At 36.5% G+C, this 24,829-nt stretch overlaps 1 protein-coding gene across 1 annotated transcript in view; it reads right to left on the bottom strand.

The window, feature by feature from the left end:
- dpydb (dihydropyrimidine dehydrogenase b) overlaps positions 1 to 24,829 on the bottom strand; it is a 131,649-nt gene that overhangs the window by 97,724 nt on the left and 9,096 nt on the right. The window contains exons 2-6 of the mRNA XM_079876608.1: positions 23,129 to 23,239; positions 19,270 to 19,352; positions 5,547 to 5,634; positions 5,169 to 5,330; positions 286 to 482 (exon numbers count right to left, since the gene is read on the bottom strand). Coding sequence (XP_079732734.1) covers positions 286 to 482; positions 5,169 to 5,330; positions 5,547 to 5,634; positions 19,270 to 19,352; positions 23,129 to 23,239 — 641 coding nt within the window. The remainder of the gene's footprint in view (positions 1 to 285; positions 483 to 5,168; positions 5,331 to 5,546; positions 5,635 to 19,269; positions 19,353 to 23,128; positions 23,240 to 24,829) is intronic.

Raw genomic sequence — 24,829 nt, forward strand, 5'->3', positions numbered from 1 at the left:
AAATAAGTTCAATAGGTTGATCTAAATCTACTTGTTTATTCTCGTGCTTGTTTATTTGATTGACAATTAAATGACCTACTGTATTTTTGTAAACAAAAACCTAGACAGCTGTTTCTACATACAAGATAATTATGACAGGACATTGATTATGTTTTATTCTGCAAGACTGCAGTTCTCCACCAGCTAAGACCAGCATGATCTTTTCAGAATGTAGATAAGAGGATCCATAACTTCACATCATAACCTTTAGTTTAGCAGATGTAAATTCAGAAGCATTCACTTTACCTGAGGCCACCGATGTATTTCTGTTTCTCGAAGATGGTGATGTTGTCGTAGCCTAGCCGAGCAAGGAAGGAGGCGCAGCTGATGCTGGCAGGGCCGCAGCCAATGAGAGCAATCCTTGTGTGGTAGCTCTCTGGCATTTCCTTCGCCGGGGGAAGCTCTGGATTCCTGATCTGAGGGATGCCCATATTGCTGAACACCTGAGGAGAGCACAGGAAACTCCTAAAACAAACCTCGCCTTTATTCTGGCTCTTTCTCCTACTGGAGCAAAATACACATTTACACATAAATCCTATTTCCCAGGCACTGTAAACTCTAATCAGTCTGCAAATTACAGTTCAAAGTTGATCTCCCTAGTCTAGAGCTTTTTACAGTAAAAGCACGGATCCGCTCTAGCCCAATGAAACAACATTACGCCGTGATTACCTTATTCCCTTTCCTCTCTTATTTAGCTCCAGAAAGCCTTTCAGGCCCAGTTTGCATCATCTCATCTCAACTGACTGTTTACCAGAAGCCGCCCTGGGCATACAGTATAATGTGATTTACTGTATGTGATGTACTGTACAGTTCCTGCTTTACGCTAATGCAGGCACTGGTCTGTGTATGTCGGCAAGCTCTTACTGAGGAGAGGAGGGAAGGCGAACGGTCGCTGATGGCCCTGTCTTGGGCTTATCTAATCAACAGGCTGATAAAAAAAAACCTGGCCTTTCACATTTGAGAAGAGAGAAGCTGTCATCTCTACGGTAAGAGGTGACAGAGGAGCAGCTGACAGGATGGTTCAGTTGGCGTTTTCCTGCAGGACTCTCTGGAACTCTTATGGATGATTTTTTTTCAAAGAGGGGGGATGTCAAAATGGAGGGATTTGCTGAGGTCCGTTGAAGAGAAGATAAGACAGAGTCATTCTACAGAAAAGCATCCTTATGTGGACATAACTTTTTTGGGCAAGAATGCCGGCATTAACCATATGGGGAAAAAATTGGTTAATTTTATTTTACTATACAAATAGAGGGCCCTATTTTAACGATCTGAAACGCAAGTGTCAAAGCGCAAAGCGCAAGTAACTTTGTGGGCGGGTCTTGGCGCTGTTGCTATTTTCCCGGCGGGATAAATGACTCTTGCGCCAGGCGCAAATCTAAAATGGGTTGGTCTGAAGTAGCTTCATTATTCATAGGTGTGGTTTGGGCGTAACGTGAAATAAACCAATCAGAGCGTCATCTCACATTCCCTTTAAGAGCAGGCGCGCTTGTTCTAAAGCGGATTCCTATTATAACGGCGGATTTGCCAGGCGCGCGCGAGGAGCGGTTCACAGCCGAGGAGAGCAACGCTCTCGTCAGGGACGTTGGGGATGGAGAAACCCACCCAAATTAACTTCGGTTAAAAAGGCGTATGATAATTTGGGTAAATGTGTAAGCTAGATGTATGCTTTTATAATAAATTGTCTGTCTATCTATCTATCTATCTATCTATCTATCTATCTATCGTAATAATGTATGATTTGCAAAAATGAAAACTGCTGCTTCTGTGTAGATGAGAGAATCAAAGTGTATGCGCGTTGTGCACACGCTACATTGATTAAGGCCAAGCATGCGCCCTTAAAATAGCATATGAATAACATGCGCAACGCGCCACTGACTTTAAACCATTTTTTCCTGGTTAGTGGCGCAATTGTTTTCTAAACCTGCAAAATAGCATGAAGGAACGTTTGCGCTGGAACACGCCTCCTTTTTTGCGCTGAACCGCCCAGGGAGCGCAAGTTCATTCCCTAGTTTAGCGACGTGCTTCTGTGGAGGGAAAAACGCGCTTTGCGCGGGTGCAAAATAGGAATGACACATGCGTCGGTGTACAAAGTCAATTGCGCTGGGTGCAAGATAGGGCCCAGAATGTTAAATTGTATTCAAATTATTTATATTTATCTTACAAAAAATATGCTTAATTGGCCTGTCTGCATTTTTTTTTTCTTGCTGTATTAGCAAATATATCCACATTTTGATGGAAACACAATATACAGTATAATCCATTTTTTATTTTAGTAATGTAGTTTAAAAAAAAATATCTCACAATTTTATGCTTTAACCCTGTTATCATCATATTTTCCCTACTCAAATAATAAACTATTCCAAGAAACCAGAGAACTAAGAACCACGAGTGAAATCCTAACCATACAGCAACAGGCCAAAACAATGACTGACAAAATATATACACTATAAATACACAGGAGGCTAACAAGGGACACATGAAACACCAGTGGAAACAATCAAGGAACAAATCAAGGTGAAAAACTATAATACTTTAACTATGGCACATGAGACACAAAAGTCCAAAGACAAACACAGGTTGCGTCTGAAATCGCGTACTCTCTTGAGTAGGTACTTATTTTGAATAGCGACAGCAGTCCTGCCGCTGTCTGTTTCTATACGTTAATCAAATAAAAGACAGAATTGCTCACCGCTCTTGACTGAATAACTTTAATAAGGGTTCATCTATATTTATACAATGAAGACTATGCAGTTATATTTTACAGTTGATTTCTGTACCTGAATATCTCATACATGCAATAACGGATAGATTACAGAAAACCTGAATATCTAGTTTAGACCTACATGAAAAACCTGAAAAGAACTGTTTATTTCATATGTATATGTTTGTTCTGTTGTATTTAATTATTTGTGATATTGCTCGTAATTTGTTCTCATTTTATTCCTGATTTTAACAATATTTAACATTTATATGAGTTAGACTAGTAGTTTTTGGTGTCATAACCTTATTTATTAAGGTTACATGGATCAAAAACAACTTAAACAATAGCTAGGCCTATTTTATTTATTTATTTATTCATTACTTTTTTTTTTGTGGTGGGGCCAGTAAAAATTTGAACCACTGGCCTGACCAGGCCTGTAGAAAAAATTCTTAGCGTCGAGCCCCGAGTATAGCCTGGCTAACGTCAGACCTCTTTGCGCTCAAGGCAGCATGGGGAAACCCAGGCTACCCCGAGTAGGTCACCCGGGTACTTTTTGCCTACTCTTTTATGAGTATGTAAATTTGGACATACTTCTTTTGTCACATACTATTTTTCGCCTACTATATAGTAGGGAAGTATGCAATTTCGGATGCAGTTGTAACGCTTTAAGTTTATTTGTTTGTTATTGATTTGTTCTGTTCTGTTCATGTCTGTGTTTCTATGTAGGTTTTTCTAGGTTGTTAATTAGTTCAGTCTTGTTCAGGTGTGTTTAGTTAATTAGCCTCTCTTGTTTGCTGTCTATTTAAGCCCTGTATTTCTTTCAGTTAATTATCAGTTCTGTGTCATTACTACATTGGTTGTTCTGTTCCTGATTTTCTCCGTTCCTGTGATTCTGTTTTGTGAAGATTTGAGTTTATTTCTAAATAAAGACTGCTGCACTTACAGTAGATCCTGTTTCATCTCTTCTGCAACCAACGCTAACAGCAGGCCCATAGATCATGACAAAGCAACCGTTAAAAGTTTGGGGTCAGCAAGGTTTAAGAAATTAATAATAAAAATCAGCAAGGATGCATTTAATTGATAAAAAGTCACAGTAAATACCTTTATGCTATAAATTACATGCTGTTCTTTTGAACTTTCTATTTATCACAGAATCCTGAAAAAAAAGTGTCATGGTTTCCACAAAAATATTAAGCAGCACAAATGCTTTTAACATTTATAATAATTAATAAGAAAGACTGGAGTAATGGCTATTGAAATGAATCCCCATGAATAAATGACACTTTTTTAAATGTTAATAATATTTAACAATATTACTGTTTTTGCAGTATTTTTGATCATATAAAATGCAGCTTTGGTGAGCATAAGTGACTTCTTTCAAAAACATAAAAAAAAATCTTACAGACCCCCAAATTTTGAATGAAATCATGAAACTCTAGAGGGCGCAGGATGATAGGTACTTTACATACAATCTAAAAGCAATCACATCGTTACCGCATGGCACAACTGCAGATCGTACAGCCAATGAGAAGAGACCCCCCCCCCCATATCTCTCCTAACTCCACCTGCTTAGATCTGCTGTGGGATTTATGTCTATTTATGCAGCAGCATCATATCTTTCAGGCTCACCGCAGATTGTCTGTGTATCTATTAGCAGTAGCAAGTCCATACTTGCACTGCACCAGCAAGAGCAGCAATAATCAACAGCAGCATAGCAGATCTAGTCCGCCAAGACCAAATACATTAACACTGGCATATTCAATAACATGCATTGAAATATACACTGTCTGAAATGCATTATTTGTCTAATAGAATGCTTAAAATCAGTGTTTATAACGACCCAGCTAAGTCAATCATAGCAGAGACAATAAATACAATAAGTATTTACCAACAAATAAGCCCATATAAGCTAAATAAACAGGACAGTGCAAAGTAGTGGGATACTAGGCAGGCAACATTCAATTCTAAAGTCCTTGTGTTCTACTTTTCCTCAAAAAGATTAAAAACTAAAGAAAAAACAAGAGAGCAAAGGCTAACTTTCTCTTTCTCCCGGAGCTTGTTCTTGATTTATACCTTTGAAAAAAAAGTCCATTCCATCAGAGAAAAAGACTTTTCCACTGACTTTTCTCAAAGGAACTAAAAAGAGCCTGGCGATTGTTATAGGGATGTGAGTGAGGAAGTGAAAGTACAAGACTTAGTACAAGACAGCAGAAAGAAAAGAGGAGAGCACTGAAGGAATAATTACGTTAAATCACCATTAAAGTCTAAACAATAAGATTTGGACTTCCAGACAATATTTTTTCTGCATTACTTTTTTAGCTTTGAGTTCAGTTGAACGATTATCTGAAAATTATAGTCCACAACAGACCTTTGACTTAACAGCAAAAAAATCTGCAGTTTTAGCTGTTGCACTAGAAGAGCTCCTTACCTCAGTAGCAAACTGCTGCAGCCCACCAATATTGATAGGGCCTTCCTCAGAGGCATAGAGGTTACAGCCCCCCACACACAGATCAGAGGTGGGACACACCATGCCACAGGTCAAACCCAGAGGGTTATCGGACAGTATTGCCTTGGCAGCACCATAGTAGTTCTAGAAGACACACAAAAGAGCCAACGATAAACATGGACTCAAGCAGAGCTTTGGAGATTTTACCTGGCCGAATAAAGCCATGTAAGTGCTTATGCTTAACTAACTGAGAAATATAATACGCAAAGGATTATAAGATTATCACTTAAGCCACCATCAATAAACTCTGTTTGGCGTAGCTGCTGAGCGAGCAAGTTCAAGCGTTGTAATAGGTGTTACCTTGTTGGAAATGCTGGTGATGAAAGACTTGATATCCAAATTGGTGGGGCAGCTTTTCTGACAAGGAGCATCTGCACATTTCAGGCATCTATGAAAAACAATACATTTTTATTTTGAAATCTTCACAGTTATATATATATATATATATATATATATATATATATATATATATATATATATATAAAACACATTTATACACACACACACACAAAATAGGTAAAGCAAGAAAACCTTAAGTCAAATAAGCTACTGGCACTGCTGATGGTGTGCAGCAGTAGATAATGGTTTGCCCTTTGTGTGGTTCGAAAAAGGAGAGCTGAGAACAAATGGCTGATGCTTGTTTTATCTTAGACATGTCTCTGCACCGACTGTGGTGAAGACTGATACCTCTTATAAATACTGCTGACTTCATAATGACCAGGGAACTCCATTTTGGTAGACAACAACATGCCTGCTTTAAATTATACATGGGATAATTTGGCTCTAGCCAATTAAATATTCAAGGAGGAACAAAATGCATGCAGCACATTCCATCGGAGAGAACGAGTGGAACGGCTCTGGATATAGGTGAGGCTCGACTAGGTCCCTGTGAGCGTGAAATTCCAGTTGAAACCTAAAGCTAAAATATCATGGTTTAGACAAGAGTCAAGACATACGACAAGGGTGCGATGATCATAGTTCAGTTACCTGATTTTTGGTCAGTTTCACATACATCTTTTAAAATGTTTTGGCTCATAGTAACCTGCCACTTTTTTTAGCATTTCTGATTGATTGAGAGCAAACACATTCGGGCAAATGTCACCGGGAAATAGAGGGGCTGAATACATCCATAATAAAAGGATCACATCAAAATTCTGGCTAAAATCTGCGGACAATCAATGTGGATTAAGCGAAGGGATGGGAATTGTTAATAATTTTGAAAAGATTCCTTTTACTGATTCCAGCTCATGCTTCCATTTACCATTCTTTTTCCAAATATGTATTCCTAGCAAGAACTAAAAGAAATGCAGTATTTGTAAAAGTTTAATAATTGGCCTTAACAACATATTAAATAACAATATAAATTAAAATAAAATTCATAAATTTCATAAAATTCTGTACTACTGACAACACTCAATTTTGTCATATGAACAACCAGTCAGTAACTACACTGATTTAAGTCTCATCCGTTTTCTATATTTCAGTCATGACAACTCTTGGGATAGTTTCTAAAATATTTTATGAAAATGGAATGTACATAGGTTTGGTCTTGGCGGACTAGATCTGCTACGCTGCTGCTACTTAAGCTATGGCTGCTGCAGAGCAAGTACGACTTGCTTCTGATAAATACTCAGAACATAAAATCAATTGAAACATGCTGCTTCTGCTAGAGAGAGGGAGACCACCCATAACAAATCTAGGCAGGTGGTGCTGGGGAGGTGGAGGGCTAGAATAAATGATTTGCATAGCGCACAGAGTTAGTGTATTTATTCGGATGCATCGTGGTTATGAAGGAAAATAGTAATGGATATGTGGAATTTATTGGCTGTGGAAGTTACATTGAAACAACCAATCAGAACACTAATTCATGGCTAAACTATTCATTTTTAATTTACTAAAAACGGTTGACTCATTAGATTCATTAATTTAGGAAATTAACTAAACTGGCTGATTTTGACTAATTTAAAATAATCTGTTCTTACGCCCGTTTCACACATACTCTTTTTGAAGTGCGTATGCGGTGCAGGAGCAGCACGCGCTATAGTGCTTTCACATATGCTGCGTTTGCAGTGCGTAACTGATCCGCGGCTGTACCACAAACACATTTACTCATTATTTGTATTTCAAATCCAGAAGTTATCAGCAACTTTTATTTAAAAAAAGTTTTTTGTCAGCATTGCGATTCTCTTTGTACACATATACACTCTTTAATGGACGTTTAAACACAATTTAAACAACGTATTATTCAATGCTACTTCTATATAGTGTTTCCACCTCCATGAATGAGACGAGTGTTGTTCATTATGTCGCCTTGTTGAGGTAAATTGTAGTTTTCTTTGCATTACCCCGGTCTTAAAGTAAAAAAGATGACTGTGAAAAATAGTAGTATTAAATTACATTTATGGTGAGATTACTACAATTTATTTAATTAAATGCATTTATGGTGAGATTATTATATTTTCATGTCAATCTCTGTTCATTTTGACCATGAACCATGCGCTGTCACTTTAATTCAGCGTGTGCAGCACAGCAAAACTCTAACCTGTTAACATGGGTACGGAAAAAAATATGCACCGCAAACGGAGTATGTGTGAAACGGGCGTTAGAGTATTTTTTTTTTTAGGAATAACACTGGTTGCACTGTATTTTGGATTCTCTGAAAAGAATCTGTTCAGTGGTGTTGCTGCCCTGGAACCAAACAATGTTGTTTTTTCTCGGCTGCCAACTATATTTACCAGACAGAAAAGCACATTTCCAAAGTCTCATGTCTCACAAAATCATATTTAATTGACATAACGAAAACATGGACTAAACTTAAAGCAATAAATTTGATCATATTCTGTAGCATGGGACTTCAAGGGCAAACATAGAGTCAATGCTGTTCTGCTTGAGAAATGAAAAGCTTAGGCCTTAAATGTAATTCAGTCAAATAAATATGCATTTGAAGTTCGCTTTCAAGGGCAGAATAATTCCAGTATGATCATTAACGGAGTCAGCTCTCCCTGTGGGCTGTGACTGAGATCTCTGATAGATGCTGCACGTTGTTGCTACTGGGAGTTTTCCATTATTTAAGAATGGAGGCCGCTGGGATTCTCAATTATATCAGTTATGACATTATCTCACAACATTTATGCCTTAAAATATTTGCTTGTGTCTAGTAATGCCACAATTCCGTTTTCATGGCTTATTTACAGTACATACATCCTTAGCATTGCACACAGTGCTGCGCTGGAGGCACATTCACATTTTTTTCAATGGAAATTAGAAATTTTTCTGTTGTGTGAACGCAGTAGAAGCGCTAAGCTCTGACCCCTGCACTCTTAAATTCAGCACCTTGTTCCATTATTTATTTGCGTGTGTTGCCTGGTCTTAGCACCAGCCGGTAAATGAGCCGCAATGGGAGGTCAGACTAAACATGACCTCTGGAATACGCACTCCGCTCCAGCACTGTGTCAGCGGTAATACCTCATGTCACTACAGTGTCAAAGCGTTGTACACTCATTTCATTTGACAGAGGTCATACTGTATGTGACTGATGTTGAGGAAATATATGTTCTAGGCATCCGCTCATGTGGAGTGAAGTGCACTTGGGAATCTCTTGCTGTTAATTATCCTCAACAGAGAATCCCATCAATAATCCTAATTAACCTGATTAAGTAGAGTTGTCTGCACAGCTGGAAGGAATATACAAAATACATAAAATGACAAGGGACTGTTTTTATTTCAGATATCTCTGACCAAGACAGTGTAATTGTCAGAAATGTCTGTTTTTAATTTTAGATTAAAAACATCTTAAATAACTCCTGAAAAAAATAACATAATTAAGAGCTAGTTATTGCATATGCTTGAGAAAAAAAAGAATTAATAAATAAATACAGTGGTGAATTTTTTTTTTTTAAGGTTAAAAAAATAATAAACTCACTGAACAAACGGCAATTAAACTGAGCAATTTACAATTTCTATTTAAGGCATTGGACAAACCCACTTATTTAGATGATGAACATTATTACTGATTTAATTTAGATCCATTTTATACCAGTTCAGTGTAGTTACTTATGTTATGGGCAGTCAATGAGCATTAGTTTGTGTTATTCTGAACAGTCTTTCATGTTCAAGTTTGGGTTGAATTTAAATGTAAATACGATGAGCATAGTTCATCACAGTATTACATTTATAAAGGTCAAAATACACAAAACCTGAACTGTCCTCCTTTATAATTAATACTGTAACATAATTTTCAATACTGTATACTGTACAATGAAGTATAAATGTCTCCAGTTTTCATTTCAGAAATCTGGTCACTGCCTATATCTGTACCTGCATACAAACAGCTATCTTTCAACCCCATAAGCCTGACCTACTCTACTCTTCCCTCTTACTATAGAAACAGAGGGCTTCCTGTAACACTTCAGTTTGCATTCTCTTTACTTGCACAGTCATCCTTCACAGGGATGTCCTCAGGATTTGCCTGAGGGATGATAAAAAAAACTGACCAACTGGGAAAAATATGCATATATAGAATTCATTAAAAAAACATGGTTATTGTAAAACATTTTATTTGAAAGGTTGGTGTGTGTGGGGGGGGGGGGGGGGGGGGTGATATGGGAAGCTTTACAGTGAAATACACTGACAACCGATTCATTCCGGTGCCAACAGCTTACACATCCATTATAGATTCAGCAGCACACACACACATATATTTCTCACTCATTTCAATTGTGGAATAAACTGTGAATCAACAGAACACAACAAATTTCATAACAACAACAACAACAACAAGTGAGTTCTTGTGGTACAGTTGCACCACTGATCCTAAAAATTTGAACAGATGAAATATAGTCCACAGGACCACTAATGAAAATACTTCTAATAAGCTATTTTCTAATTTAGTATGATTCTGACAGTTTCATTTACAGTTTCCTTGATCCTTTGACATATAAGAGGTCCTTGTACCATTAAAACATCCTGCAAGTTTCATAACTGAAAACTTCCTCCTCATTATAAAAAATGATGGTCATGCATAAATCATTCCCAATAAATACTATTCCATAAAAAATACAATTTTGATTTCATATTGACATTGAGCCGACCCTTAAAAAATGGATAATTTCAGAAATTCTCAGAATAAGGATGAAAATAATTTTTCTGCATATATGTTTCTTTTTTTGTGTGTGTGCAAAAAAAATGAAAAGTTCAGTCATTAAACTCATATTGTAATTCTGAACTCATATTCACGTTCTGATTGGATTGTTCAATGTAATGTTCTCAATTAATTTCTCATATTCAGTGCCATTTCCCTATATAACCATGACACATCCACACGAATACACTATCTCTGTTCGCTATGCAAATTCTTTTGCTAGCCCTCCACCTCCCCCAGCACCACCTGCTACACTGGGGCAGGTTGGAGGTTAGGATTAGGGGGTTAGCGTCTCCCTCCCTCTAGCAGCAACAGCAGCATTTTTTCTTTTAATTTTATGTTCTGAGCATTTAGCAGATTCAAGAGGTACTTGGTCTACAGTAGCAGCAGCAACCAAAGCTCAGGTAGCAGCAGCACCAGCAGGTCTAGTTCGCCAAAACCAAACCTATTTACATTCCATAATCCATTTACATTAATACAATGTTTTACAACCTATCCACAGAGCTGTCATGACTGAACTTTATTAAAATGATCCTCAAGGAACATATTAAAAATAATGTTATGACCCCTTTAAAACCTGATGAAGACCTGAATCTCCAGTATGATTTAAAAATGATCCAAAGAGCATCTTGGAAGAGCATCCATCTTGAGCAATGCCACAAATTTACTTGATTAGTGACCTGAAAGCACAGAATCTGAAATAGTTCTTATTAATTTGGATTTAATTCATATGAATAACATTAGTTTTGAGGTTTTGTAAATTGAGGATTAAATTAGATTTTAAAACCCAGGTTTTCATTGTGGTCTCTCTCTAGCACACTTGCTCATGCATTACTCAGTGCAACAAAACATGATACAATGTTAGCTCATTTCAAAACCAACGTGGGCATTAGCGAACACTGTCAAATCACCTCCTGCCTCCCACTACTACCAACTTAATCCCAAACGCTCTTATATAGAGATGAAGAATTTATCATGTGTGTGTGGGAGGTCAACTTGGAGAGATACCCATCAAAATCCTCACTCGTGAGGACATGTAACTTGTGGGGACCTAATCATAATGAGGACCCTAGAGAGGTGCCAGACATCTCCAATAGGACATGAGGAAAGTGTCCTCTCGCAGACCGGCTCTGTCATCTTAATTACTTAAACCATTTTAGATACGACCAATTAAGCCTGGCTCTGAATCAAAGGGGCCTCCTTTCAGACTAGGTGGTGGGACAGCAGGGATGAGAGAACGGTTTTAATGATCAATCCACCTTTATATACTGTGGCTCCTGTGTCAAAGAATATACAGGAAAAGGAAAAGAAAAAGGGCTTCTGTCAGGGGTGTGGTGGAGCAGAGAATAATAAGAGGAGTTATTCCTCATTAGAGCTCATCATTTTAACAACGCAACATGTTACTTGACTTCATTCATCTGACATCTGTGAAATCGGTTTGACAACAGACACTAAAGGCAGCTGTCGGCTTTGAGATCCTCGCTTTCGTGCAGGAATGTATCATATAAAGCCAAATTCACCTTTCAGACCATTAGTACAAGTCTAGTGAAAACTCTTATAACTATGGAAATCATTAAGAATTTAGTGATTCTGTTCCAGTTCCCTAACAAAACTTAAAAGTTATTTTATGGAATAAATATTAATGAAAAGAAATGCAATTCCGTTGCCAAATTATGAGATAAATTCAATAATAAATACATTTCTAATGTCATTTCATTAATAAAGATACTTTTAATAATAACTTAAATAAAACAATTCTTACAGTACCGTTCGAAAGTATGGGGTCAGTAAGATTTTAAGGGCCAGATTTACTAACAGCTTGTGCCAGCGCAAACCCACTTTTGGCGTTCAGAAACTACTGTCAGGATTTACTAAAGACACGCAGTGAAAAATCTGTGCTGAAAAGGTGTGGACAGTTATTTTTGCAGCTGACCTTATTGCATATGCATTTGTAGAAGTTTTCCTTTCGGACACAAAATGTATGAGTGGAGAGTATTTAAATGAATCATGCAAGTGCTGCGTCCCAATTCGCCTACTTATACTATTCCCTAAAAGTATGTACTGTTTTGTGAAGAAAAAGTCCATACTTTTGAGTGTGTAGCAGAATAGTAGGCAAGCTTTGGAACATACTACTTCGTCATAATTACGTCTTTAACGGAGAGCTCGGTCGCTTAGTTACGTGCATCCGGTCACTGTATAAACTGCCCTGTCAATCATCTTCTCACAGTTAAAATCGTCCACATTCAATTTCATTTAATTTCCTACTGTATCAGAGAGAAATGTAGTAGCACGTTGAGCCTCTCCTCATGACTCTCCTCATGTATTTGCATAATGATGCATTTAAAGGTTAATGACCAAACGTATCTTTAGTCCACATGAAATATAATGTTGATAACATTGCATAAATATATTTTTGTCAGGTTAGATACTGATTATGAATCATTCAAACCCCTTTATCTAAACCTCTCTACTTAACCATCGGTCTCGCACATCTGGCATGTTTGTATTTATTTATTTTTTACATGTTATTGCATTTACGTTTTAATTGTGTTCGTAATTCTAACTGAATCCTTGTCCAACGCGCAGTGGGTTGCGGGCAATATTAGAGTGTGCACGGATCTGCACCGGGAAAAGTATATCATCCGGGTATCTTTGGAATACTTCAATATTTAAACATACTACGATTTCGGACACACTAATTCTAATTTTGAATACTATTTAGGATGGATAGTATGCGAATTGGGACGTAGCAAAAGTGATTTACTTTAAATTTATTATTATTATTATTATTATTTATTAATTATTTATTTTTCTCCCTTGTTCCTTCTTGTTGAGGCATGTGAAATATGTTTTGTTATATGAGATATGGCACTGTACATTCTACCTGCTGTTGACAATAAAGCATTAAAAAAAAAAAAAGAGTGATTTACTAAGTTTTGCGCTCGTCAATTTACTGGTATTTGCATCATTATTTTACAGGCCAAAAATAGTCTTAAATCAGACCCTAATTTGCGCTGCTCTTGGAAGATTGCGTTGGTGATTATGGAAATTATCTGGCTGCATCTGTGTTCTTTAATTTAAGCGTCGTCAGTAGATCACTCCCATTGAGGCTTTTATGGGATTGTGCCTTCACGCTAATTTGCCCTGTTTAGTAAATCTGGCTCTAATACTTTTATTTAGCAAGTATGCATTAAATTAATCAAAACTGACAATAAGTTTTAAAAGTTGTTTAAAATAAATGCTGTTCTTTTGAACATTCTATTCACCATAGAATCCTGAAAAAGTGTCATAGTTTCTAAAAACGTATTAAGTAACCGTTTTCAACATTGATAATAGTGACTTTAAGCAACAGCTGCTGATGGAACAGCAACGGCCAATGGAAGTAAACAGTTAAAGGGTTAGTTCGCCCAAAAATGAAAATTCTGTCAGTAATTACTCACCCTCATGTTGTTCCAACCCCGTAAGACCTTCGTTCATCTTCGGAACACAAATTAAGATATTTTTGATTAAATCTGAGAGCTGTCTCACTCCTCCATAGGCTTCTAAGGGACTGAAACTTGCTGGCCCAGAAAATGTATTAAAGACATCGTTAAAATAGTCCAAGTGACTCCAGTGGCTCAATCTTACGTTTATAAAGCGACGAAAATACTTTTTGTGTGCAAAAACAAACAAAAATAATGACTTTATTCCACTTTTCATTTCCTTCTCTCTGGGCCTCGAGTCTTTTCACGTAGTGTTTAAGCGCAGCGCGTCTGTGTTGCACGTCACCACGTAGGCTCACTATTGGCCGACGCTGGTCATGTGTGTGATACGTGGTGACGTGCAACACAGACGCGCTGCGCTTAAACACTACGTGAAAAGACTCGAGGCCCAGAGAGAAGGAAATGAAAAGTGGAATAAAGTCATTATTTTTGTTTGTTTTTGCGCACAAAAAGTATTCTCGTCGCTTTATAAACTTAAGATTGAGCCACTGGAGTCACTTGGACTATATTAACGATGTCTTTAATACATTTTCTGGGCCAGCAAGTTTCAGTCCCTTAGAAGCCTATGGAGGAGTGAGACAGCTCTCAGATTTAATCAAAAATATCTTCATTTGTGTTCCGAAGATGAATGAAGGTCTTAAGGGGTTGGAACAACATGAGGGTGAGTAATTCCTGACAGAATTTTCATTTTTGGGTGAACTAACCCTTTAACTGCCGTAGTCAAAGACCGCAAAAATCACTAAGCAACAATAAAGAGGATGGCGTAATGGATCATTGAATCATTTAACAAATTTTCATTTATCATTTAAAATCATTTAAAAAGAGAGATGGGTTTAAGCAAGAGAAGGGTTGCTTTTGGCATTACATTTTATACAGATAAAATTAAAATGTCACAACCATAAAATATTTACTTGTTTAAAAAATTACTTTTTTTTTTTTACATAAAAACAAACCAACTAAATACACAAAACGTACATGAAAATAATTACTTATCTAATCTGTCATGTATTAACGACTACGGCAAATCAGCTGCCCTCCCCTAGTAGACGGTTACAGTAGAAAGTCATGAAGTAGCAGTTAATGTCGCGCATGAGCCATGGAACGCCAGAATGCCGTTGCTGTTCCATCAGAAGCTGGTATTTTAAATTACGCTAATATTTCACAATATTAGTTTTTATTATATTTTTAATCAAATAAATGCAGCCTTGGTAAGAAGAGACTTCCTTCAAAATCTTAAAAAAAATCTTACCAACCCCAAATCTTACCATCTTTTGAAATGGTGGTGTATTTTAGTCATTTTTATAAAATATCTCTGACAAAACACATCATGTGTATCTTTAACTACATGTAGTCATATGAACAAAAGTGTACTTACTCATGGTTAAGTCTCACAGTTGTGTTTGATTCCCTAAAATACAACTGCCTCATGCGAGTCAAATAAGAATTGATAATTATTTTATAAGTGAGAACAAAATAAATATCCAAAGATCCACCTGTCTCCATTAACTGAATATGTCAGGAACTAGCTTTTTAAAACTAGAGTTTTAATAGAAATGTCTTACCCTATTAAAGTAGGCCCTATATACAATTCAACATGACAACTAAACTGTCTTACCACATAATCATCAAGAAATACCTCTGGATGAAACGTCACATTTTTCCTTAGTCATTATCTGATTTATTCTGAAATCAAAGTGAATTCATGCTGCGAGTGCTTGGAGTGCTCAATTTCACTGGCATGAAGATAACTCATCAAAATACAGTTATTTGAGCTAAAATGCAGCATCTTTGATAAGAGTTGAGGTATGAAAGTAGTATTTCAGTAACTTTCGCCTCACTATGTGAACCAATCTGTGGTCGTTAATGAGGAGTCAACTTCCTGGCTGTTTCATGACACTGGGGATCCAGACCTGGGGCATCCTCCGCGCCCAACAAACAGGCCAAATAAGCCAGCCGCCTCCTGTGATGAGCACCAGAACAGTGCGTGCCGCTCAGACTTTCATGTCCAGCATTATTAGCAGTTATAAAACCTAAATCTTTCATCAAATCTGCAGACAGTCACTGCAGGGGTGTCTCATTTAGAGAAGGATTAAAATCAAACCTCTGCAGGACAAAAGTGTGTATTAATGTCTCCAATTTCGCTCTAGCTCTCTTTCTTCTCCCAACTCTGGGTTTTCGCTGTCGTTTTGGGTTTTGTTTTTTATTCGTGATCAGCAGATGTAATGCTGTGCTCATGCATATTCGATGGCGTGCAGAATTAAGACATATTATTCAAATTAAGTCATTATGTGGTGCTATTTCAGTATAGTTTTGAATAGGTCATTATGTTGGGAAGACATATGTCCAAAAAACAGATGTGATCAGAACTGATACAAGGTAAATGATCTGACTGTCTTTACCGGTTGTGTCGTCGGTGCTAGTATCCTTTGGTTGACTGAGAAAGGCTCATCTAAAGTCAACACATTCTGCTTTTAGCACCATCATTTTGATAAAAAACAACTAAGTTTCTGAACTAAGTCCTGTTTTACACCACACACATAACCAGTACATAAGTGTCACATCAGCATAACTGCAACAGCAGACTCGTGTTTCACATCTAATCGAACTGTGGCTCTATTGGGGGCTCTATCAAAATACACTAACTCTACTGTTCAAAAGTTTAGGATCAGAAATTAATACATTTATTCAGCAAGGATGCATTGAATTGATCACAGGTGACAGTAAAGTAAATTGTTGCAAAGAAATTCAATTAAATGCTTTTCTTTTGAACTTTCTGTTTATCAAAGAATCCTTGAAAGAAAATGTATCATGGTTTATACTAAAAATATTAAGCCGTTTTAATAATGTTTTCAACATTATTTAATAATAAGAAATGTTGTAACTGGAGTAATGATTGCTGAAAAGTCACCTTTGCCATCACAAGAATAATTTACATTTTAAAATATATTCAAATAGAAAACATTGCAATAATATTACTGGTTTTACTGTATTTTTAAACATATAAATGCAGCCTTGGTGAGTATAAGAGACTTATCAAAAATGGCCCAAACTTTTGAACGGTAGTGTATATCCTAAATTTAAAATATTAAATAAACAGAAGATCCCAATATTTTTGCATTTGTTGTTAAGTGCTTTAAAAAAGGTGTTTTTCAATGAAAGATTCAAAGAAAATTCATTACTAAACCACAGTAAAAACCATGAGATGATTAATAAAACAGACAATATTGAATCATTTTCATTTATACACAATAACATACTAAAGAGCAATATTTATCTACATAATTTTTTTCAGAAACTAGTTAATATAATAAAAACATTAAATGCTTTGTGAAGCTTTTTTAATGACACAAATATAGTTAAATGAGAGTTGCAAGACAAGGAAGGGTTGCATAAGTAATCTAATGACAAATAAAAAGCACTTGCTAAATTTGATATTGTCTTTAAAATCATTACATATATATTATATTCATAATATAAAAAGTATATAAAAAGTCTGCATTGTACATTAACATGCCTCCATACTGCAACCTTACAAATGTTTCCTATTATGCCTCTTACTTTTGCACTTTTCTTTCTATCTCATGATGCCATTTTGCACAGATGTGGTCACTGGCCATCTACGTATAAACATACCTCATTCTCAATAATGCACTTTCTGTGTTTATACTTTACATTTGCACCTTGTACTGCATTATTGTCAGGGTTCTGTCACCTCTGTTTGGTTTGTATCTGGTTTGGTGACAGAGCTCTTACGTTCCCGGTTTGTCATGTGTTTGTGTCTAGTCTGGTTTGTTGTGAGCACATGACTTGTCTTGTATTCCTTGTGCCATGTGCTCTCCTGTCAATTGTCTGGCCCCTCCCATCTTGTTACCTGATTATTGATTAATTTGCCCCACCTGCCTTGTTCGTTACCCTCTTTTGTTTGCTCCCTATTTAGTCTCCCTGTGTTTGCAGTCCTGTGCTGGTTCGTTGTCCATGTTCCCTTGTGTTCCTATTCCGACCTGAGACCTGTCTCGTTTTCCCCCACGGGGAGTTTTTGTTTTATTTACTTAATAAACATCTTTTCCAGCACTTGAGTCCTCGCTCCAATTATCCATACCGTGATAATTATGTAATACAGGAATGGGCAACTTCGGTCCTGGAGGGCCAATGTCCTACAGAGTTTAGCTTCAACCCTAATCAAACACACCTGAACAAGCTAATCAAGGTCCTCAGGATTACTAGAAAATTACAGGCAGGTGATTTTTTTCAGGGTTGGAGCTAAACTCTGTAGGACAGTGGCCCTCCAGGACCGAAGTTGCCCATCCCTGATGTAATATATTGCACTTGCACAATTGCATTGAGCTGGTCTCTGCACCTGTATCCTATATTTTGCTCTCCTATAATATGTTATTTTATATATATGTATATATACTGTTTATATGTATATGTGTGTGTGTTTAGATTTATTAATTTATATATATTTACTGTTTGCACTTCTGGTCAGATGCTAACTGTGTTTCATTGGCTCTGTACTTTTACTCTGCACAATGACAATAAAGTTGAATCTGAATCCGAATTGTAAATATTCGTTATATCACTCAGACCTAGGCTCTATGCAGAAAATATAGTGATATGGGTTTTCCTTTAATATCAGCCATAATTTATAAAAACGTTTGTTGGGAGTGAGCTTTTAAGAATTATTACAAACTATACCATCATGCAATCTAATTACAGGAGATCACATTACACAGTAATTAATTTACACAGAATGAAACCCAAGGCCAAATTGTAGGTTATATATAACTTAATCATCGCAATTTATTCGTAACAAACCCAAAATATGTCCGTTTTAAAACAATGAATGAATAGTTAATTCCTTATATTGACAAACAGATACTGTATCTAGAGCAAAAAATAGGCTCAGTGCCTAAACACTACTTGCAGCACGACACTTCTGCTACACAACATGCTACATGCTATTTTGCTGCAACCTGTTAACATGGGTGCAAAAATGAATGTCATACTTAATATATTTTAGATCAAGATTATTTATAAGGCTTAAATCTTTTTCATTTGCTTTGTTTTTAAGACTGCAATCTGAAAGCTACACCAGAGGTCAACTAACAAATTTACATTTACATTTTTCACTGTGCACTGAGCCTTAGCATCTACTGCAGGGTTGAAGAGTCAAGGCAGAGCCCAGAGGGAGGCTTCCCTCCGACAAATTAATCCCTGAGAAAAGCAGAGCCAAGTGCTGCGTGTACACCCCTCTATTCCCTCAATAATGAAGAATGACTTACGACGCTACACTCGTCCTCACCCCTCGAAACGGCACACACATGCACACACGTTCCTTCGGCTGCCCACCCGAAACTTCTCTTTGCATTGACTGTGACTGTTGCCATGGAGACCTGCTTACCTCAGCGCTTCCCGAAGTGCCCCACGCTCGCTCAAAGTCGTGTGCTTGATGTCATCGAAGTTGTTCTCCAAATTCACACAAGACTGTGGGAGTGAAAAACACACAGAGACATTGTTGGGACAAAGCGTTTTGAACATGAAAACGTCTACATTTATGTCAGTGTGTCAATCATACAGTGGATTTATTACATTGAGGTTGACATTATTAAAGTAACTCTAAATGTACTTTTCAAGAGCACTTTTGTAATGCTAAGGCTAATTTCATTTTAAGAATGAGGGACATCTGCGAATAAACACTTTTCATACAATAAATACGAAGCGATTTATGATTGTTTTACTCTTTGTTTAGGTTATCATATATTTAAATTTTCATCATTACAACACCTGTAAGACTTACTTTCTTCTGTGGAACACAATAGAAGGTATTTTGAAGAATGCTGAAGAAACCAGACAGTTTTGGAGACCAGTGGAAAAAAAAACACTCAGAAATCTTCTATGTTCCACAGAAGAAAGAAAATCATACCGTTTTGGAACTTGGAACGATATGAGGGTGAGCAAATGATGACAGAATTTTCATTTTTGGGTAAAATAGTTCTGTCATGAAAGTCTAGATGGCTCTAGAATAGATCTTTTACTACATGGCGAAAGCTGATTGGTTCATGTCGCATCTACAGCCAATGAGCTTGCTGCTCAACATTTAAATAGCTGGTTAGAGTTTGCTATAGTAGTTTGCAGAGCACTTTCAGAGTTACTCTGAAACCCTCCACCTTCCTCAGCTCCACCTGTATAAACCTGCTACGGGTAATATTATATATGCTGTTTGTGCAGCAGCAGTATGTCTTACATGCAACAGCAGCATATCAGTGTTTGCATTAGCAGTGGCAAGTTCCTGTACTTGATCTGCAGCAGCAATAATCTACAACAACAGCAATAAGTATTTGTGGCCAGTTCATGTTAAATAATGTAGTTAACTTATTTTAACAATTGAAACTTTATTATAAAGTGTTACCATAATAACATATATAATATATTGGGAAAGCACACAAGCTTCTATCCGTTTTGGTCAGTTTAAAATAAGCATTCTGGCTCTGAAGTGTCTCTAATATAATATGAAGAATTAAAACTGCCTAGTGTTTTAAGATCAACCTTTTGTTTATCTTCATTAAATAGAGGGCCAGACCAAAATCTCCTTGTAATTTGCACCCTGAATTATTACTTATGAAACATGGCAAATATTCTGATTATATTGACCACTGCTGTTATAAGGGGAGAAATATAACTATCCTTAAATCACTAAGATTCTGTATGCTGTAGATTTAAATAAGGCCACACTGTAGGATTACGCCGTTGAGTAGACTGTTCAGAGATTATCCTGCTTTTAAAGATTTATGAGTTTCTACTTTAAAACGGAAGGATTAATTGGTGCCATTTAACACTATAACATGACATGGCTGACATTATCAGTGAAACATTAAAGAGGATTCCCCCACCCCTCCCTTTTTAGGAAGCAAAGTTCAAGCTGCTTAAGCTGTTTTCTTTATTCCATAAGCTAATACAGTTTCACAGAAGCCATTGTGACAACTGACTTAAGCTATTTAATGAAATTCAAAGGGATGAGCAGCCAGAAAATTCCACCGCACATATATACGGCTGAGGCGCCAAGAAAATAAAATCACAACACGATTGAGATTGAGGCTAACCCGATTTCACAGACTAAGTTAATTTATGCCATGAGAGAGAGTTACTACATTTTATTATAACACAGATGGGTGGTGAATAAGAAACCAATCCAGTGAGCCATCTGATATTCTGTTTCTGATATAGTTCTTTTATGAACCTCAACCTCAACCTCCACTGGATTTGTTTCTTCCACTGGCAACCTTGTGTTGCAGAAACCTCTGCCAAGATACAGATTCAGAAGAGATAAATCCAGAATACAGTCTGTTTTACATTGCACATTTTACATTTTTCAAACGGTGCCTCAATGTGATGCCACGAGAAGGATTTGCTGGTATTATTGATACCACTCAAAAGATTTCACAGAATAACCTCACCACGTTCAAACATCTGACTATATATAATTTTGACTTGATATCAGAATATTTGAGCGGTGTGAAGAGGCATATTGTTGTGTGGTTTTGCCTGGAGAGAGGCGCGTGTTTTTGAAAGTAGAAGCATGTTTTCGCTCCCTTCGCGATCGATCCGACACTGCTCCATCACGAGCATAACATATGTTAACAGCCCATAATACAACTGCATGTCAGCAATAGAGATGGGTGGATCAATCCTCAAGTACTTTTTGCAGTTTTTCAGATCAAGTATCAAAACTGTCGATTTAATAGAGGTATCAGTACTGTTATCGATAACAATATTGATGATATTTTCCTTGATATAAAAACAGTGTATCACCCATCAATAGTTAGCAAGAATTCACAGAATAACAGACTATTAGCAAAGAAACATGGAATTTTTAAACCATCATTAGAAAGATTAAAATATAAAATGTTCAATGAAAAATAACAGTAGAGAGGATGGGCATAGAAGACAAAAAAAAAAAGATATAAATTGTTCCTCTCAAATATGGAAATAATATGTAAAGATACATGTAACTGTCTCCTCTTAGATGTGTAATCTAGTCAACAGATCAAACAACCATATCATCATATTAGTATGATGAAGAATGAGAAGTATCTGTTGTCAGAAACTTCAGCAAGGTGTTTTTTGTGTTGTCATTTCAAATGCAAAAATACTTGACCTTGGTCAAACCTGTGTCGCAGGAGACTAATCTCAAAGCTTTTGTGTGGTATTAAAACTCATCTGTGTGGTAAAATGAAACATAATTACATTTCCAATTACACTGAGGCATTGTTGGGACTGGGATAACCATTGACATTTTCTCTTGAAATTATGTGTAGCATTTTCCCCTGCAAAGGATTAGTCTAATCCAACATCTTGGGGGCTTTATTATTATTAATTAGACAAAATGCTTAGTGCTGGGAATTGGTAGTATAATTTAACAGCTAATTAATATGCAAGCTCTGGAAACAAGATTTGGTATTTCATCAACACAGTCGCCACATGGTGAAAAAGCATTTAAAATGAACATTTGAATATGCTTATGAGCCTCGACTCACAGGACTCACAGGATATGATAATAATTGAGAGGAAATTTGGAATTTTTAATCCACTTGGGGGATTTGGGGGGGAGGGGGGCATCTGCTTATGATGCATTTTCATAATGTCTCCTTTAGGCTTTTGCTGCAGTTTTCTGATGAGTGCTAAAGAATTACTCACTGACAAATTGTAAGCAAAAGGGCAAAAAGAGTCAAAATTTGAATCTCTACAATAATTGGACAAACTAGGCTGCTGGAACTAATTATAGAATTATAATCTTCGGCCCTATTACTGCTCATCAGAGTAATATCATCACAGCCATCACCGACATAATCATTGAATCACCACACCATAAACTACATCACAGAGTACTCATTATCATCAGTAAACTGGGACGAAGTTTGCTCACAGAAGAGGATATGAGGGCTACAGCTTCCAGGCGATTCAGAGAACCTGCCCTAACATATCGATGGCTTATAGTTCTTTTTCTTTAACCTCTAATTTTCAGAAGTACTTTATAACCACAACGCACTGACAAACATCATGTAAACATTTCACAAACAATGAAAGACATGCAAGTTTGGAATGCCATGACAAGGGCTTTTCTTCCCATTGGCTGTTTATATTTAATGTAAAACTCAAAGGCAGCAATATATGTGAGTTTTGGAAAAGTGAGTTATTTCAGACAACCCATGAGAAGAGATTGTCTTTTAATTAATGAATTTATTTATTTTATCAATACTCACATCACAGCTCCTCTCTGGGTTTCTCTTCCAGTGCTTCTTCTCATTCTTCTTAGAGGCAGTGGAATGGAGATTTGCAAAAGTCTTCACCCGTGGGTTCAAGGCGAGGATACTCTGAAGTAAAGTTATAAATAAAGAAATTTGTTAAAAGTTCAAAGGACCAACCAATGCAAGATCATTATGGTGTGATGTGTAAAAAGAAATTCAATGAATGCAGAACAAATAAACTTTAGGCTAAAGTAAACATGTGACTGCTGTAATGGTTCTACACACTCTAAGTTGCTGTCTCTGGAATGCAATTAATATTGCACCATTCAATGTTATTATGCTATTACAATTGATGCATGTTAAAATCAGATCATTATTTTCATTAGATTATTGGATTACATTTTATTTTAAGGTGTCCTTGTTGCAGTGCAATTATACAATTAAGTACTTACTTAATCTCTGTACTTACTATCTAATTATTGTTAGGGTTAAGGTTTGGTTTAGGGTTAGTTGCATGTAACTATGCATAATTGACTTTTATTACTATAGTAACTACTGTACATGTAAAATGTGTATCAGGAACACTGTAAAATAAAGTGTTACCGATTATTGATCAGAATATTATTAGTAAAGTAACTTATAATTTACATCATAATAGCCAAGTTATTTTTTTCACAAATGAAAGTGCACATAAATTTCCCCCCCTCCTGATGTTGGAATCAAAGTTGTCCTTAGATAGCGACATTGTACATTGTTCCATGTGAGTTCTGTGTAAATATAGTTATGGCAAAAAAAATGTTAATATATATATACGTGATATACCCTATATATATATATATATATATATATATATATATATATATATATATATATATATATATATATACGTGATATACCCTATATATATATATATATATATATATATATATATATATATATATATATATATATATATACATACGTGATATACCCTATATATCATAGTATGCAAATGATTTTTGGGGATAAACACTGCAAAAAAAAGCACTTCCAGTATAAAAAATGCCTGCAAGCTCAACATCTCCAAAGCAACACAGTTAGATGTAATGGAAAAGTAACTTACTGTAATACATTACTCTTCAAAACACGTTAAGAGTAACTCAATATTGCAACAAATTACATATTAAAGAAACATTCTCCAACACTGAATAATATGACTAGTTTTATAGCATGAATGAAGAAAAAGCAAAGATAATCATGCAGTTGTGTTCCACAAACATGACAGCATTTTAAATCATTGATATGAACTACAAAGCACATTCAAGCCAAGGTCCTTCAAAGCCGTCTGTGACAACACTGATTAGAACGCCAGTGCAGCGGGGCCAATAAAGAGGGGTCCGACTGAAACAGTAAAGTGTGAAATGAGAGCCATGATGGGGACTATCATCATTTGATTCAGGAGCAACCTTCATTTCAAATACGCACCGCACGGCACCTTCACGCCTGCCAGTCAAATCACCCCACCACACTCGAGGAGCTGAAGGCAGGCACCAGTGTGGGATCTTTTAATGGCAAACACAATTAACAGGCAGTTTACTGAGAGAGAGGAGAACAAGTGAGGGAAAAGCAACCATTACCATCACACTAATACCAATTTCATGCTCTTCGTAGTGTAAAAGAATACCATGTCCACAGTCATTTCACTGTGCTGAAACACTATCTGACAAAGGCCAGAAC

The sequence above is a fragment of the Squalius cephalus genome, assembly GCF_949319135.1.
Source record: "Squalius cephalus genome assembly, chromosome: 7".
Lineage (NCBI taxonomy): Eukaryota > Metazoa > Chordata > Actinopteri > Cypriniformes > Leuciscidae > Squalius > Squalius cephalus.